The sequence below is a fragment of the Lasioglossum baleicum genome, chromosome 2 (genome assembly GCF_051020765.1).
Source record: "Lasioglossum baleicum chromosome 2, iyLasBale1, whole genome shotgun sequence".
In the NCBI taxonomy this organism is placed as follows: domain Eukaryota; kingdom Metazoa; phylum Arthropoda; class Insecta; order Hymenoptera; family Halictidae; genus Lasioglossum; species Lasioglossum baleicum.
In genome coordinates, this window is record NC_134930.1 from 17,848,010 (window position 1) to 17,861,087 (window position 13,078).

The 13,078-nt window shown below is 47.1% G+C and overlaps 1 protein-coding gene across 21 annotated transcripts in view; it reads right to left on the bottom strand.

The window, feature by feature from the left end:
• Ten-a (Teneurin-a transmembrane protein) overlaps positions 1 to 13,078 on the bottom strand; it is a 782,863-nt gene continuing 769,785 nt past the window's right edge. For 20 of the 21 annotated variants that reach the window (XM_076447158.1, XM_076447169.1, XM_076447168.1 and 17 more), the window contains 9 exons: positions 8,908 to 9,092; positions 8,361 to 8,512; positions 6,893 to 7,551; positions 6,587 to 6,822; positions 5,354 to 6,450; positions 5,059 to 5,281; positions 2,993 to 4,983; positions 2,510 to 2,693; positions 1 to 2,301 (listed from right to left, as the gene is read on the bottom strand). In XM_076447158.1, the coding sequence (XP_076303273.1) occupies positions 1,340 to 2,301; positions 2,510 to 2,693; positions 2,993 to 4,983; positions 5,059 to 5,281; positions 5,354 to 6,450; positions 6,587 to 6,822; positions 6,893 to 7,551; positions 8,361 to 8,512; positions 8,908 to 9,092 (5,689 nt within the window). In that variant the 3' untranslated portion in view covers positions 1 to 1,339. The remainder of the gene's footprint in view (positions 2,302 to 2,509; positions 2,694 to 2,992; positions 4,984 to 5,058; positions 5,282 to 5,353; positions 6,451 to 6,586; positions 6,823 to 6,892; positions 7,552 to 8,360; positions 8,513 to 8,907; positions 9,093 to 13,078) is intronic. The other variant, XM_076447160.1, reaches the window with a different exon arrangement.

Consider the following 13,078-nt stretch of genomic DNA (forward strand, 5'->3'; position numbering starts at 1 on the left):
GAACGCTTCTCTTCCGGTTTATTTTCTTTTTTTTTTGTTTCGAACGCTTCTTCCGGCTGGAAGCGGCCATCTTGTAAGTCCCCGCGGTGCATCCGCCGCCGCGATTTTTCGTGCGAGCGACGCACGGGTCCTCCGTGAGGAGAGGAAGTGGTGGACGCTGGCGCTGAACGGGGAATCAGGGGTTAGGATTTAGGACACATCCATCAGTTAAAAATACCTTAGTCATTCTATTTAGTGATGTCCTCTAACTAGTCACGCTCGTTACTGTCGCACCGAAAGCACCACTTTATTATACACCCTAACATCGTCCTCGACCTCCGCCTAAATTCGGGATAACGTCAATTCGAAGCGCGTCCGAACGATCCTCTTCTCCATCCATCTCCGTGATCCTTGGGCCATTCATTGTTGAGATTCGTCCGTGTCCCCTTGCACTCGCGGTCCACCGTACCTACTGTCCTCGTCCATTCTCCTAGACCCCACTCCATCTATTCTCTTCTCTTCAGACCTTTCTAGATCTAGATCGTTCTACGGTTCGAGCATCGCGCGGCCACACGAGACGGACAGACAGGGTACACACGGTTCTCACACGGCAACATCGACGATCGTGACACTCGGCTCGACCTTATCCTACTGGAAAAATGTTTCTACGTCAATGTAAAGCTATATATTGACTAGTTTCTCTCACTCGGTTCGCCCTCAACGACGAATGGCCTGGCTTCCGGTCTCTGACCCGTCCGACTCCGCGCCGAATCGACCTCTCGATGGTGTACGTCACCGTTTTTCACGATCACGTTCCGCGCACCACGTCTCCTTAAACTCTCTCTCTCTCTCTTTCTCTTTTCCTCTCGGTTTCTCTCTAAATTCGATCTGATCGAAGGAACATTGTCCCCGAAGACGGGTCCCCGGAACGTCTCGCGGCCCTCTCCCGTTCGCACACACCACGTTCGGTGACCCGCGAGTCACGCGACTCTTCGCCCTTACACAACTACACCCTATCACGGTACATAATAATCGTATTAACGTTAATGTTTTTGGCATCTTCGAAATACACAAATAGACTTTGGTATAAAACTTTTTTTTTCTCTTTGTTTGATAGTGTTCAAGTGCGCGCGGTTACCGACACGCGCACACGACTCTTCATCATCTTCTTCTTCTTCTTCTATCGTCCACCACCCGCTTCTTCTTCTTCTTCTTCGGCGAGCGCGCGCGCGTCCCGAACAAAAATTCCTGTTTCGCTTCCGCTTTGTTTTTTTTTTTTGGACAGTTCTCCCGGGCTCCAGGAGAGGAGGACTTGTGTGTGTGGTGATTAGCGTTTAGGCGACCGGGCCTGGCCGCCGATCTAGCAGAGCTTGTCCAGCCACCAGAGCTTGCAGGTCGGCGCGCCTCTCCTTCTGCGACGTTTCTTGCTGGACGGGTCGACCGCCTTCTTCACGAACCTGATGTTGTAGGGGTCCTCGGCCAGCTCGGGGTACAGCTGTGCGTCGTGAATGTATTCGCCCTCGTAGCTGGACGCGGAGCCGGACTTCAGGATCTCATCCTGCTCGGCGACCATCCACTCGATGGTGGACGGGGTGTTGGCCTTGAGAGCTTCGCGCTCCCGGTGCCAGGCCTTGCGGATCGCGGTGGCCTTCGCGTGGTGCAGCAGTCTTTGTTTCTCTTTCTCGGCGGTGGTGCCGTAACGCAGGTTCACCACGTAGCTGTCCCCGTGGATCTTCACGTCGATCAGCGAGCTGCTACCGCTGCCGTTCTCGCTCTCGTGGAACGTGGTGTTCACCTGGCCACCTAGCCGCTTCAGCTGGCCCCTGTCTTCGATCGCTCGCCAGGTTTCTTCCTTGACGAAGTAGAACGCATCCTGCTGAGCACTGTGCACCACGAACGTGAACGGCAGGAAGTACGACCGGTTGAACACCGACGTGAACACGTCTCCGTAAATGGCGTTCGCTGTTGGAACACTGGACACCACAGCCTGGCCGTCCACTGTCCTCGACACCAGGATTCCCTTGCCAAATGGAGGATCAGAAGCAGCTCCCAAACGACTCGGGATCAGGTCGCTGGTGTCCTTCTTCAAGGCCGAACGTGGCGGAGCCGATAGACTCACTGCATCTCCGGAATGCCTCTGCGCGATGTGAGCCAGGAATCCCGATTGAACCCCCATGTTCCTCGTTCGCTTTTTCTTCCCGAAGATTGATGTTCCTGGACCCAACGCTGGAGGCACCAGGCTGTCCGGCAGCTCTTCGGGGAACAGTTGAGGCGCCAGGCTCTTCAGGTCGTAGCCCAGGTGCTTCAGCCATGATATGTGGTCTGCAAGATGTATTTAGCAGTTTGTAGCTGTGTCTCGTGGACTGATATTGAGGATGCTAAATCAAGGAGGAGATCCATCGGATCGTATGGATGTGCTATTTGGTTTCAGAAGCTAGCCGCCCTCCTAGCACATCAATATTGACTCAGAGCTATGCAAGCCATTAATCTTGCACAAAGCAATTGATCGCCGAAGATACGCTCGCCTTACCTGTGGGTTGGTTTGGTCTGTCTGTGTGCCTGACGTCAATAGGATCGTTCCCGTTGAACCTATACAAGTGCAGGTGAGTCGGCGTGTCCACCCTGTCCAGCACGTTCTCCCAGAGTGGAGACATCCACTGGCCGATCAATGGGTCGTAGACTTTGCCGTTTGGCATGTGCACCAGAGACGTCACCTGGAAACCAAATACTGTTAGGAACTTTGCAACTCTCAAATCCGACTACTGTCTACTTCGGAACCCATCTTTTTGTTGGATAACCTAGTATATTCGTATTTAACAGTACTGTGAACCAAATGTTGATAATATAATATTTTTGAGAATCTGATAGACTGAAGTCACTGTATATGAAAGTAGCAATTTTTTGAAAGCTGAGACTGATGCAAGAAGCTGATGGCTGAAATTGAGGTGTGGATCTAAACCCAGACCAAGATGACTACGAAACCACCAATCCTCTTTATCAATCACTGTCTCACCTTGTCCAATAATCCTCCACAGAAATCGACAGGTAGATACAAATAGGGGTTGGAGTCGTAAACGATATGTCCGTAGGGTGACCTCATGATCTCCCTGATGCCCTCTCCGTACTGGCTGAAGATCATGATGGGTGTGCCACACTGATCGGTGGCGATGTAATACTTGTACCTGTAGACTTGTGCGTATATCAGATGTCCCCTGTCATCGTACACCAAGGACATCAATTTTCCATCTCGTGGACTATAAATCTGGCTGACTTCGTGAGGACGTTTCTGATTGTTATAGAAAAATTGAGTAACGTTGCCGTAATTGTCTTTCCTGGTAGCTAGACGATCCATATGATCATAGTAATATCTAACATCGAAGCGTCCGCGTTTGGTAGCGCGAACTAGAAGACCTTTAGCATTGTAATTGAACCTTTCTTCTCTGGCATTCTGCACCACCAATCCTCTATTGTCATACTTGTAGAGACCTTCTCCGAATTTAACTATTCTATCCATGCTATTATATTCCATGGGTATCGTGTTTCCCCTGTACGTCAAGGACAACATGTTACCATTAGCATCATACTTGAATCCCCATGGTTCCTGAGCTTCTACTCCAGTTAATTGACCATCGCAGTCCCAAGTATAGTTCTTCACATTAGTGTAAGTATTCACAGCAACGTTCCGAGTGTACGTCCTGGTCTGATTGATGCGACCTCGAGAATCATGAGTGAACTCCATCCTGAAGACTTCTAGCTGATGGATAGTCAAGGTCACTTGCGTTTCCAAATACCTCTCATCAGTGATTCGAGAGAACAATGCGGTTCCATCGAATACTGTGGTTTCGTTGGTCTGCGGCCTGGTAACCTTGAACTGACCTATCTGTTCCAACATGCCAGTCCTAGGACTGTAGGCCATGGTGTGAGTCGGGAGCGTCTGACCTCCTATTCTGCCTTGGACATTGATCAGCCTGAAGTTAGAATCATAATCGAAGGTAAACTTAGCGTTGCTGAGACCAGTCTTCGCTCCGAAGTCGATACGTTCTTCAACTAACAAGCCAGCGCTATATTGGTAGTCCCATTTGTACTCTACGTCCCTCTCAGAGTGGATCACTTCCGAAGGAAGACCACTCTCTGTATACCTCATCTCGCTCTTTCCATCCCCATGCACCACTTCAGCAAGTTGACCTGAAGTATGATACCTGTAGACGATTCTAGCACCGTCCCCAGGGAACACAGTCTGCAATAGATTGCCGTCATGGCTATAATGTTGAAGATAGGCTCTGGTGCTGCCTGGAGGAGTGTACGTCACTCTCAGAAAGCCGAGAGAAGCCTGGCAAGAGAACGAATGTTTTGTTCCTGATGGAAGAATGATGTGACGAAGACCACCATCATCATCGTACTCCAAAGAGAAATGTCTGTCGCTGGCTAGAGTGATGTTAGAGAGGATGTTCAGGCTGTTGTAAACATAGTGTTTAGTGCCGTCCTGGCTGTTGGTCACCTCGGCTAGCTGGCCGTGTCGATCATAACCGTAGGATTCATCAGAAGCTCCCCATTTCCAGCTTTCTATACGATTGAACCTGTCATAAGTTATCGTCAGGTTGTAGCCTTGTTCATGAGGCTGCCAGGTCAAAGGTAGTCCAGCTGGGTCAAAGGTGACTGTCAGTAGAGGGTTTCTAGTCTTGTCGTAGAACGTCTCGCGACTGAATGCTTGCTCGAATTCAACGCCTATCACTCTAGTGTCGTTCACCCAGATTTCTCTGTTCAGAGTTTGTTGGAAGTGGCTGACGTCGCCGACTAAATTGTATGTCGTCGTCATGGTGTTCGTTAGCTCTCCTAGAGACATCAACTGGTAGCTCCACATTGGTAGCATCTCGGCTTCTACTGGCAGCGCGGCTTCCAATAGGGGGTGCTTCGTTGTTGTGGCGCTGAGGACTCTGCCACCACCTGGAAGCAGAACCTCCAGGCTGCTGTTGGTGAACGCGATGGCCTTCTTGACCTTGGCACCTGGGATACCAGAATTCATTAATGTCAAGTTTCGAAATTGAACGAAAAGCAGAAAATGAATAATGTTAATCTTACCATCGGTGATGGTCAACTCCTTGGACCTCTCATTCTTCATCATAAACTCCACAGCTCTCTGTTTGTCGCCCTTCGACAGCGCCCGCAGAGGAGCAGACACCTTCACAGCCAGACCTTCATCGCCGGACAAGTCCGAAGACAGCTTCAGCTTCTCGCCAGTAGGCAGAATCACATCGGTAACACGTCCCAAACCATCATAATTGTAAATATACGTATCTCCACCCTGTAACGAATGAAACAACAATGTACACCGCACTCGAAACCCACGAAACACTTCAATATACTGAACACTTACTCCTGATCGACTGGTCAGCAAACCAGTAGATCCATCATATCCCAGAACGATCTCCGACCTTTCCCTCTCGGTGAGCTTCTCCAGGAACCCAACAGCCGAGATCTTCAGCCCAGACTTATGATCTTGAGTATTCTCGATGGAATAAACGACACTGTTATAATCCCTGAGGAACTGGATCTTATTACGCGCGCTGTCATTCACAGTAGACAGTTTCCCCAAGCTGGTGTTCTTGCTGTACAAAAATGAGTATCGCGTCTTTCCAGATGTTAAATCTTTGGTGGAGATGTGTTGACCGTATCGATTGAACACGTAGATCTCGTTCGTTGGCGGGAATGGTATATGGAACTCTCCGTTCTCATCGTGATTAGGTAAATAAGGCTGAAGAGCTAGGATGTGCAGGCTGCCTTGGTCTGCCACGTGAAGAACACCGTCGGGAGAGATTGCGATAGCAGATATAGCAGTGAACTTGGCATTAGATGATAATAGAGTCTCTGTGCTGCTAGTGTCATCAGTACAAGTGCAACTTTCCAGATCCTTGGTGCTAGGAGTAGTATTATTGCACTCGCATTGTCCTCTCAGCCGCTCCTGTTGCTGACCAGCGAAATGGGTCATCTTCCCAGAGCTGTCCACCACTCTGATAGTGTTCACTCTGTGAGAATCGCTCTCCGCTATGTACAGTTCACCGGTTGGACTGAAACCAACTGCTAGAACCGAGCCCAGGACTTCATCCGGCTTCTTCGGGTTGGCGATGCTCGTTACATTCACCTTGGACGCATCCCCGTCGTTCCCGTTGCTGTTGCTGGCGCAGTGCAGAGGCGTCCCCGCTACCACACGGACTTTTAAGTCGCTGGTAAGCTTCAGGACTAACCTGTCGTCGATAAAGTGCAGGGAACCGTCCAGCGGGCTTAGGGTCAATCCTGTCGGCCATTGAAGCTGAGCTTGGTGGGCGGGTATTGCACCCACGCACGGCGCTGGGGACCAGTGGTTATGGTGGCCGTGGTGACCCACCAGGGTGTGGATGATGCCTTTGGGATCCACCGCTCGTATATTCCTCCCGTCCGCGATGTACATCGTCTTATCCGCTGCTATCGCGATTCCTGGAATAGGGTTCGTTTATTGAGTGGCGATTTGAGGGTTGATTTTAGTATGGTATGGGTGCCTCTAGATCACTTTGGATATGTTCTTGGACACTTTTATTCTGTGTGGATGATTTTTGAGATTCTCTGCAATTACCTTTCGGATGGGCCAACTTCGCTCGAATAGCCGGACCCTCGTCTCCGCAATGACTCTCATCGCCAGGTATGCATCTTTCACCGCTGCCGACGACTGGCTCGATGTTAATACTAGGATTCTGTACAACTTCCAATGTCAACGCCTTCAATATTTGATGTTTCTCAGGATCGCTGATGTACAGGTGTCCATCAGCTGGAGAGACGCAGAGGTAGTACTGATAGGCTACCTGTGTCGCACTGTAAAATAAAAGTTTAGCAAATCCATAATACATTCTCCCACTTTTCCAAACCTGCAACCGCGACTCACCTCAATATCAGCACAGTGTAGACATTTCCCTCGGGCGTGATCCTCCTGACAAGATTGAAATCCCCAACGTAGATGCTTCCATCGGGTCCGCTGGTAAGAGCCACAGGCGTCAGCAGCCTGGCGTCCTTAGCCAGTCCATTGCAGTCTTGGCAAACTAGATTCCTCTGCAGCCCAGTACCCATGACGACCTTCACAGTCCTAGGGTACTGCTTGAAGTGCAGCGTAGTTCCATCACCTTTCTGCAGGATGCCTTCATGGAAATTGTAATGATGATGTATGTCGAGTCCCCATCCACCTATGTCCGAGATGTCAACGTCGAATCCTTGCATGCTGGCTGTCTGCGTCTCCCAGATGACGGAGAGACAAGTGGAGTGCTGGTAGCCGATGGAGATCCTGGCCTGCGCAACTCCGTAGACCTTCTGCTTGTAAACGTTCCTCTTGTTCCAGGCGAAGGTGTGCGTCAGGTTCGGATCTGCCTCGTATGTCTTGGTGTGCAAGGATCCCTCGATCTCTACGTGCACGTGCACGTGCGTCAGCGACTTCGGGATGAACGGGCCGGTCAACTGCATCCTCACAGTGGACAGGTAGCCGGCCGCCTGGTTGCTCTGATACATCAAGTGCAGGTTCGAGCCTGGGATCGCGATGCTCTCCTGCACGATCTGCAAGAACCGACCCCGGTCACTCGAAAATCTTGTTTACGGCCACCGCCGGACGCAATTTGAATTTTAAATCAGCCCGGGAACAGCTTCCGCTGCTGCACAGATGCCGACTGAGAGCGAGGAAAGCTGCTACAAAGTGTCCGCTGTTATGCACCGGATGATCTTGCATGCGCTTTGGCAACCGGGACAAATAACAGATTGCAGTTTGATGGGCTGGGTCTAGGATAGTGAAATACGGATGCTCGTGCAACACGAATTTGCAGGACTTTCGGGAGCTGCGGGTGGATTTTGTGGCCCTCTTCTTTTGGGGATCTTTGGGAAATGGTTGTGAGGTTTCTTTGTACGTTGTCGGTGCTGTTTAAGAGATATTATGTAAGTGTTCTGGATATTTGAATTTTTATTCGGCCTATCATCTCAATCAGTTCATTCGGGCATCTCATTTTAAAGATTGTTTTACAACGATAAAACTAGCGTTTTGAAATAGCCTGTATATTAAGACAGGACCCGCTCCAGACATTTGTTCGGGGCGCGAAAATTTAGGGACGCCATTTTGGCTGTGACTGTGAGAAAAATATTGATGTGTTAAATACCCAATTAATAGAAAATTTGCTTTTATTAAAATTTAAATAAAATGATTTGATTTTTATTGAAGATAAAAAATATGTACCTTTATTTAAAAAATATATATATTCTTAAGGGGCGGAAATTTGTCTTTTTGTCCGGGGCGACGTAATCGCTAGAGCGGGCGCTGATTAAAATCTTAAGGTCAATAGAGTCTATGACAAACGATATGGATCAGTGCAGTTTACCTGACTTTCCGCGAACACCAAGCTCTTGCCAGGCAGTCCTCCCACCTTCTCGGGCATCCATGTGCTGACGATGATTGGTCTGAGGAGCTCATGATCGTGCTCCAGGCACGGTCCGTGCTCGCTAAATAGTCCCATGGAGATCCCTGGGAAGCCTATTATATTGTACGCCATAAATGGTAAGGAACTTAAAAACATAAAACACTTAAGGACGGAACAAAGACGGCACACACGTTCAGCAATGTCACGGATGGGTCCTGTATCGGATGATCCACTGATTATGAGCGTACATTAGCAAACTCAATGAACAAACTCAACGGAACCGAGGAACGTAATGAATAAAACCATAACGAACAAAAAATGTATATATATAAATACATATAACATATAGAGTCATGTTTAAAACATGTATCTTCGCTATATCGAAAGCTTCTGAGCCATTTATTCGTCTCGTTAACGGGGTGGCGATAACGGGGAGCCGCGATATAACGTGAACGAAATACGAAAAGAGAAAAGGAAACGGAAACATAATACGGGGGTTAATACTTACCGACAGCTGGGCTCGGGGGTTGGTTCGATTTATGAGACTGGCCGTCCATGTTAAGGGTCATCACCACAGGAGGCAGAACCACTATTTGATTCCACGGCACGAACACGGTCCTCGTAAGGGGTTTGAAGGGGCTGCGCTGGAACTGAAGCGTCACTGCACCGCCGCCGTTGACCAGCACGTCAAACCTGATCGAAGTAGGTAAATGCATTTCAAATACAGTAGCCCCTGCTTAAATTTACAACGATTGACATCCGGAAGTCGAATTCTTGCGTTACAGGGTAGCACTTCTCTTCGAAGAATTGACTCGAGCACAGCTCGACAAGGTACAAGAATTGTTATAAAATTCAAAAGGATGCCGCGAAAAATAAACGTGCACTGTAATTTTTGTCTTACATTTCTAAACATGGAACCGGAGGATTGTTGAGATTCTCCCGATTAAGACGAGTCCAAACATGACGTAAATTCATGTACTTTTATAGGCTTTGCACAAAGCAATCTTATTTATGTTTTTAATATTGTTGTTTATATTAAGTCTATAAAACTAGTCTGATTTATGTCGTGTTTGCACTCGTTTTAATCAGAAGAATCTTAATCATCCACTGGTACTACGTTTGGAATGGTAGGACATAAATTTTTTTGGGCCCATTCAAATTTTAATTTCTTTATCAGCCTCGGGATTGTGTAACACTTTTCATGTCTATTCTAGTGAAGTTCATGTTTGAAGGGGCTGTGACAGAAGAGCGTCCGCCGCCGTTGACCAGCACGTCAAACCTGATCGAAGTAGGTAAATGCATTTCAAACTATACACCGCTTCCGGTATTACGTCGCGGGGCCAACCGGCGATCGATAAAGGATACCAGCCGGTCCGGCTCGACCGTGACCAATTCGAACCGGCCAGTTTTCGATAACCGAAATATGCTTATCGAGTTCAATTGTTTCGGGCACCCCTGATGGAAAACCTGTCGCTCCTCGAGCTGTGATTTTATCGAACGGTTACGATTATTTCTCGTTTTTAATACACAATGATCCGCATCAATGCCCGGACACTTTCATAATAGATTAACTTTTTTTGGCAGCATTCCTGACGAACAATTCACTCAAATTAATTTTTCGAATCTATCTACGTTTCAAGTTTATCTGAAGCAAAGGCACATTTTTTTTTAAGGTATTAAAATCACTTTAACAATTTCAGATAGCATTACACACCGCCTATACACGGTCGCCTCCAATCAAATTCGTACATATTCGAACAAAGTCAATTTCGAAGTTCAAAAACCAGAGAAGGGTAGACGTTACCACAAAATAAATTGAACCTGCACACGTCAACGTTGCAATAGAAGTTTACCATCCCAAAGGCCAGTCTAAAACCATCGAGACCGAAAGTGGAATGACAGAACTTGGTCCCCAAGCCAATTCCAAAAAGGGTATCCCAAAGTCTCGCCATACTCGCAACCAAGCGTCCCGGAATCTGACGCGCATACTATACTTATCGGCGATAATAACCGGTAATCTATCAGCGCCTGGCCCTGGTATTCATTAAAGGTGAATGGAAACGGTTCGGAGCCCGGGTCCAGGCTTCGGATTACGTCGTTCTGACAGGTTCGCCGGGGATTTCGTCGCGATGCAATCTCGCATTCGCAGTTTCACTGTATTATGGTAAAATTTCGACAGCTATCGGGAGAGTGAATGGTACTGGAAAGGGAAGGGGGGGTAGGTATGGTCGGCTTCGAGTGAGAGAGGGAGAAACGGAGGTCGGACTAATCACGCAGGTTTGCACGGAGTAATTAGGAAGCTTTCGACATCATTAGCTGGGGCTTTGATGTGGTTTGCCGGGCCAACTCCTCCGGCTCCGTGTTTCAGGATTATCCTCGCCGGGATTACTATATACCTATTCGATGTATAGGTGTTCTACGGCGTCTCCATCCCCCTTTACACCCAACCACCCACCCCCTACCACCCCTCTCCTCCCTTCATTACAATGCAGCCTTGATCCTATTACGAAGAACGTCCAAGCTGGCGTGCACGCTTCCCGTCCATCATCGTGCGCAAATACTAATGTCACGCATACGGTTCCGCCAACGGGAAATTCGCGAGCATCGTCCGCGATCGGAAAGGATCCCTCGCTTTTCCTCGGAAGCGACGTCTCGGTGCAGAATGCAGTCGCTCCTGTGCGCGTCGAAATATCCGATGCATCGATATACCCTCTAAAACAGAGGTCGGCGAGAAGTGCCGATTTTCGAGAGCTACATCCTCTTTTTCCTTGTCCTCCTTTGATCCCTGTGACGATCATAGTTGTCGAGCCACCTCAGGCCCGCTTCTAGGCCTGTTCCACAATGACGCATGATAATTTCGGAGAATGAATATAGAAAATAAATTTGAGAAATAAATTCGGAAGATGAATTTGGCAAATAGTTCTTAATTTAATCGCCAAAATTTTATTCAAATATGTGAAAACATTATCGATTGCGTTTAGACGGTAAATCCGAATTGTCAAATGGAAGGCTGGACGTTGCTATTCGCATGAATATGGTGCGGGCCTTAGGTGGCTCGAGAACTAGGACTGTCATGGAGAGAGAGACGCGCGGCCCGGAAAAGGACCTCGAAAATCGGCCGAAATGAGCACTTCTTGCCGACCTCTGCTCTAAAAAGGAGCTACTTCTTTAAAAAGCGGCCCTACTGATTGGATTCTCTGCAACGACTTTAAATAGCAATGCGTATAAAATTAATATGACTGTCTTTAAGTATAAATTGGCATTTATACAGTAAATAGAATTCATAGAATAATAAACAGAAGACTTCTTTCTTCAAAAATCAAAGAAAAATTACCAGCAGCCGATAAAGACTTCTTTTTATTTCTTGTAGTTAACACACGTCCTACTATATTGATTGCAGTATACCGAGATAGAAGAATGGACATTTTGGCAAGCTTTTCCACGTTGGTATCGCATGACGGCCCGAGAAAAATCGGTAACGTGGAGATGAACTGGAACCGATGCAGGTTACGCGAAACCTAAGTGTTGATGCATGCATCGCACCGTGTGCCTACCATGTGCAAGGGCCTTAATATAGGCTCGAGAGCTCGTTGTTCCCCGATTTCGGCGAATAAAACATAGAAACTCTATACAATGGGGCGAAATTTTAATCAATGATTCGCCTCGCCTCGCCACTCGATGCACCCGTTGTTCCGAAGTTGAGATACATTGCGTTTTACTGTGGTTATTTGTTCTGGCTGCGTTGTGAGATGGGAGGATGAGGACCGTTGGAGATAACGATTCATCTGGTCATCGTTGATGGTGCTTTCGTGAGCTTTATTGCGAGTATGGAGCGATGTGCACGATGAATTGTAAAGTTTTCAAGCACCTTGTAAAATGTGACTATTTAAACAATACAGAATGCTTTTATACGATTCAAAGGACCATGTGCAATAATCAGGAAAACGTGAATAACTCGTGCAATTTGCTCATTTCTGCAAATCTGGACTTTTTAATTATTTTTCAGAATTGTTTGTTTTCAATCAAAAGTTTCATGAGATATAGTATACTGTTCTTTTTGATCTGTTTGAATTTTGATTAAAACAGATTTTGCGAGGAATCGATTTCTGACCAACTGGGTTGCCAATTTGTATTTGCAAGTGATCCTTTGTATAAATTATAGGACAATTTTGAAATTGGGGCTCCAACGTCCTAAAACAACTGCGTGAATTTATTATAATAATACAAACATCAACTCGAACTTTCAATACTCGGATTCGAATCCTTCGAGTAAATAATTTATCAAATTAATTTGGCAAATATTTGGCTGAACGAATTCTGCCGAAATTAACAGTATTTGTTTGATATACCAATATTAGCTTTGGTTTTACTGAGAATTTCTATAATTTTACCGAGAACCGAGTAGTTCTATCATTTTGGTATACGAACGTAAATTCATGGTGCATTAGAGTAATTAGAAAACAATATTGTTCGAGATTGACTATTCCTTTGATGGAAACACCGTGTCTTTGTCGGCGTTCTTGAATTAATAGCGTGTACGAGTATTGAATGCGTGCCTTGCTGTCTACGCCACTCCTAACAGGCATCTTGTCACTTATCTCTTGATTAGAGCACAATATAAGCTACATCACCTCAGGTTCGCGATGAATTGAGACTACGGAAATGGTACCTTTGAGGAC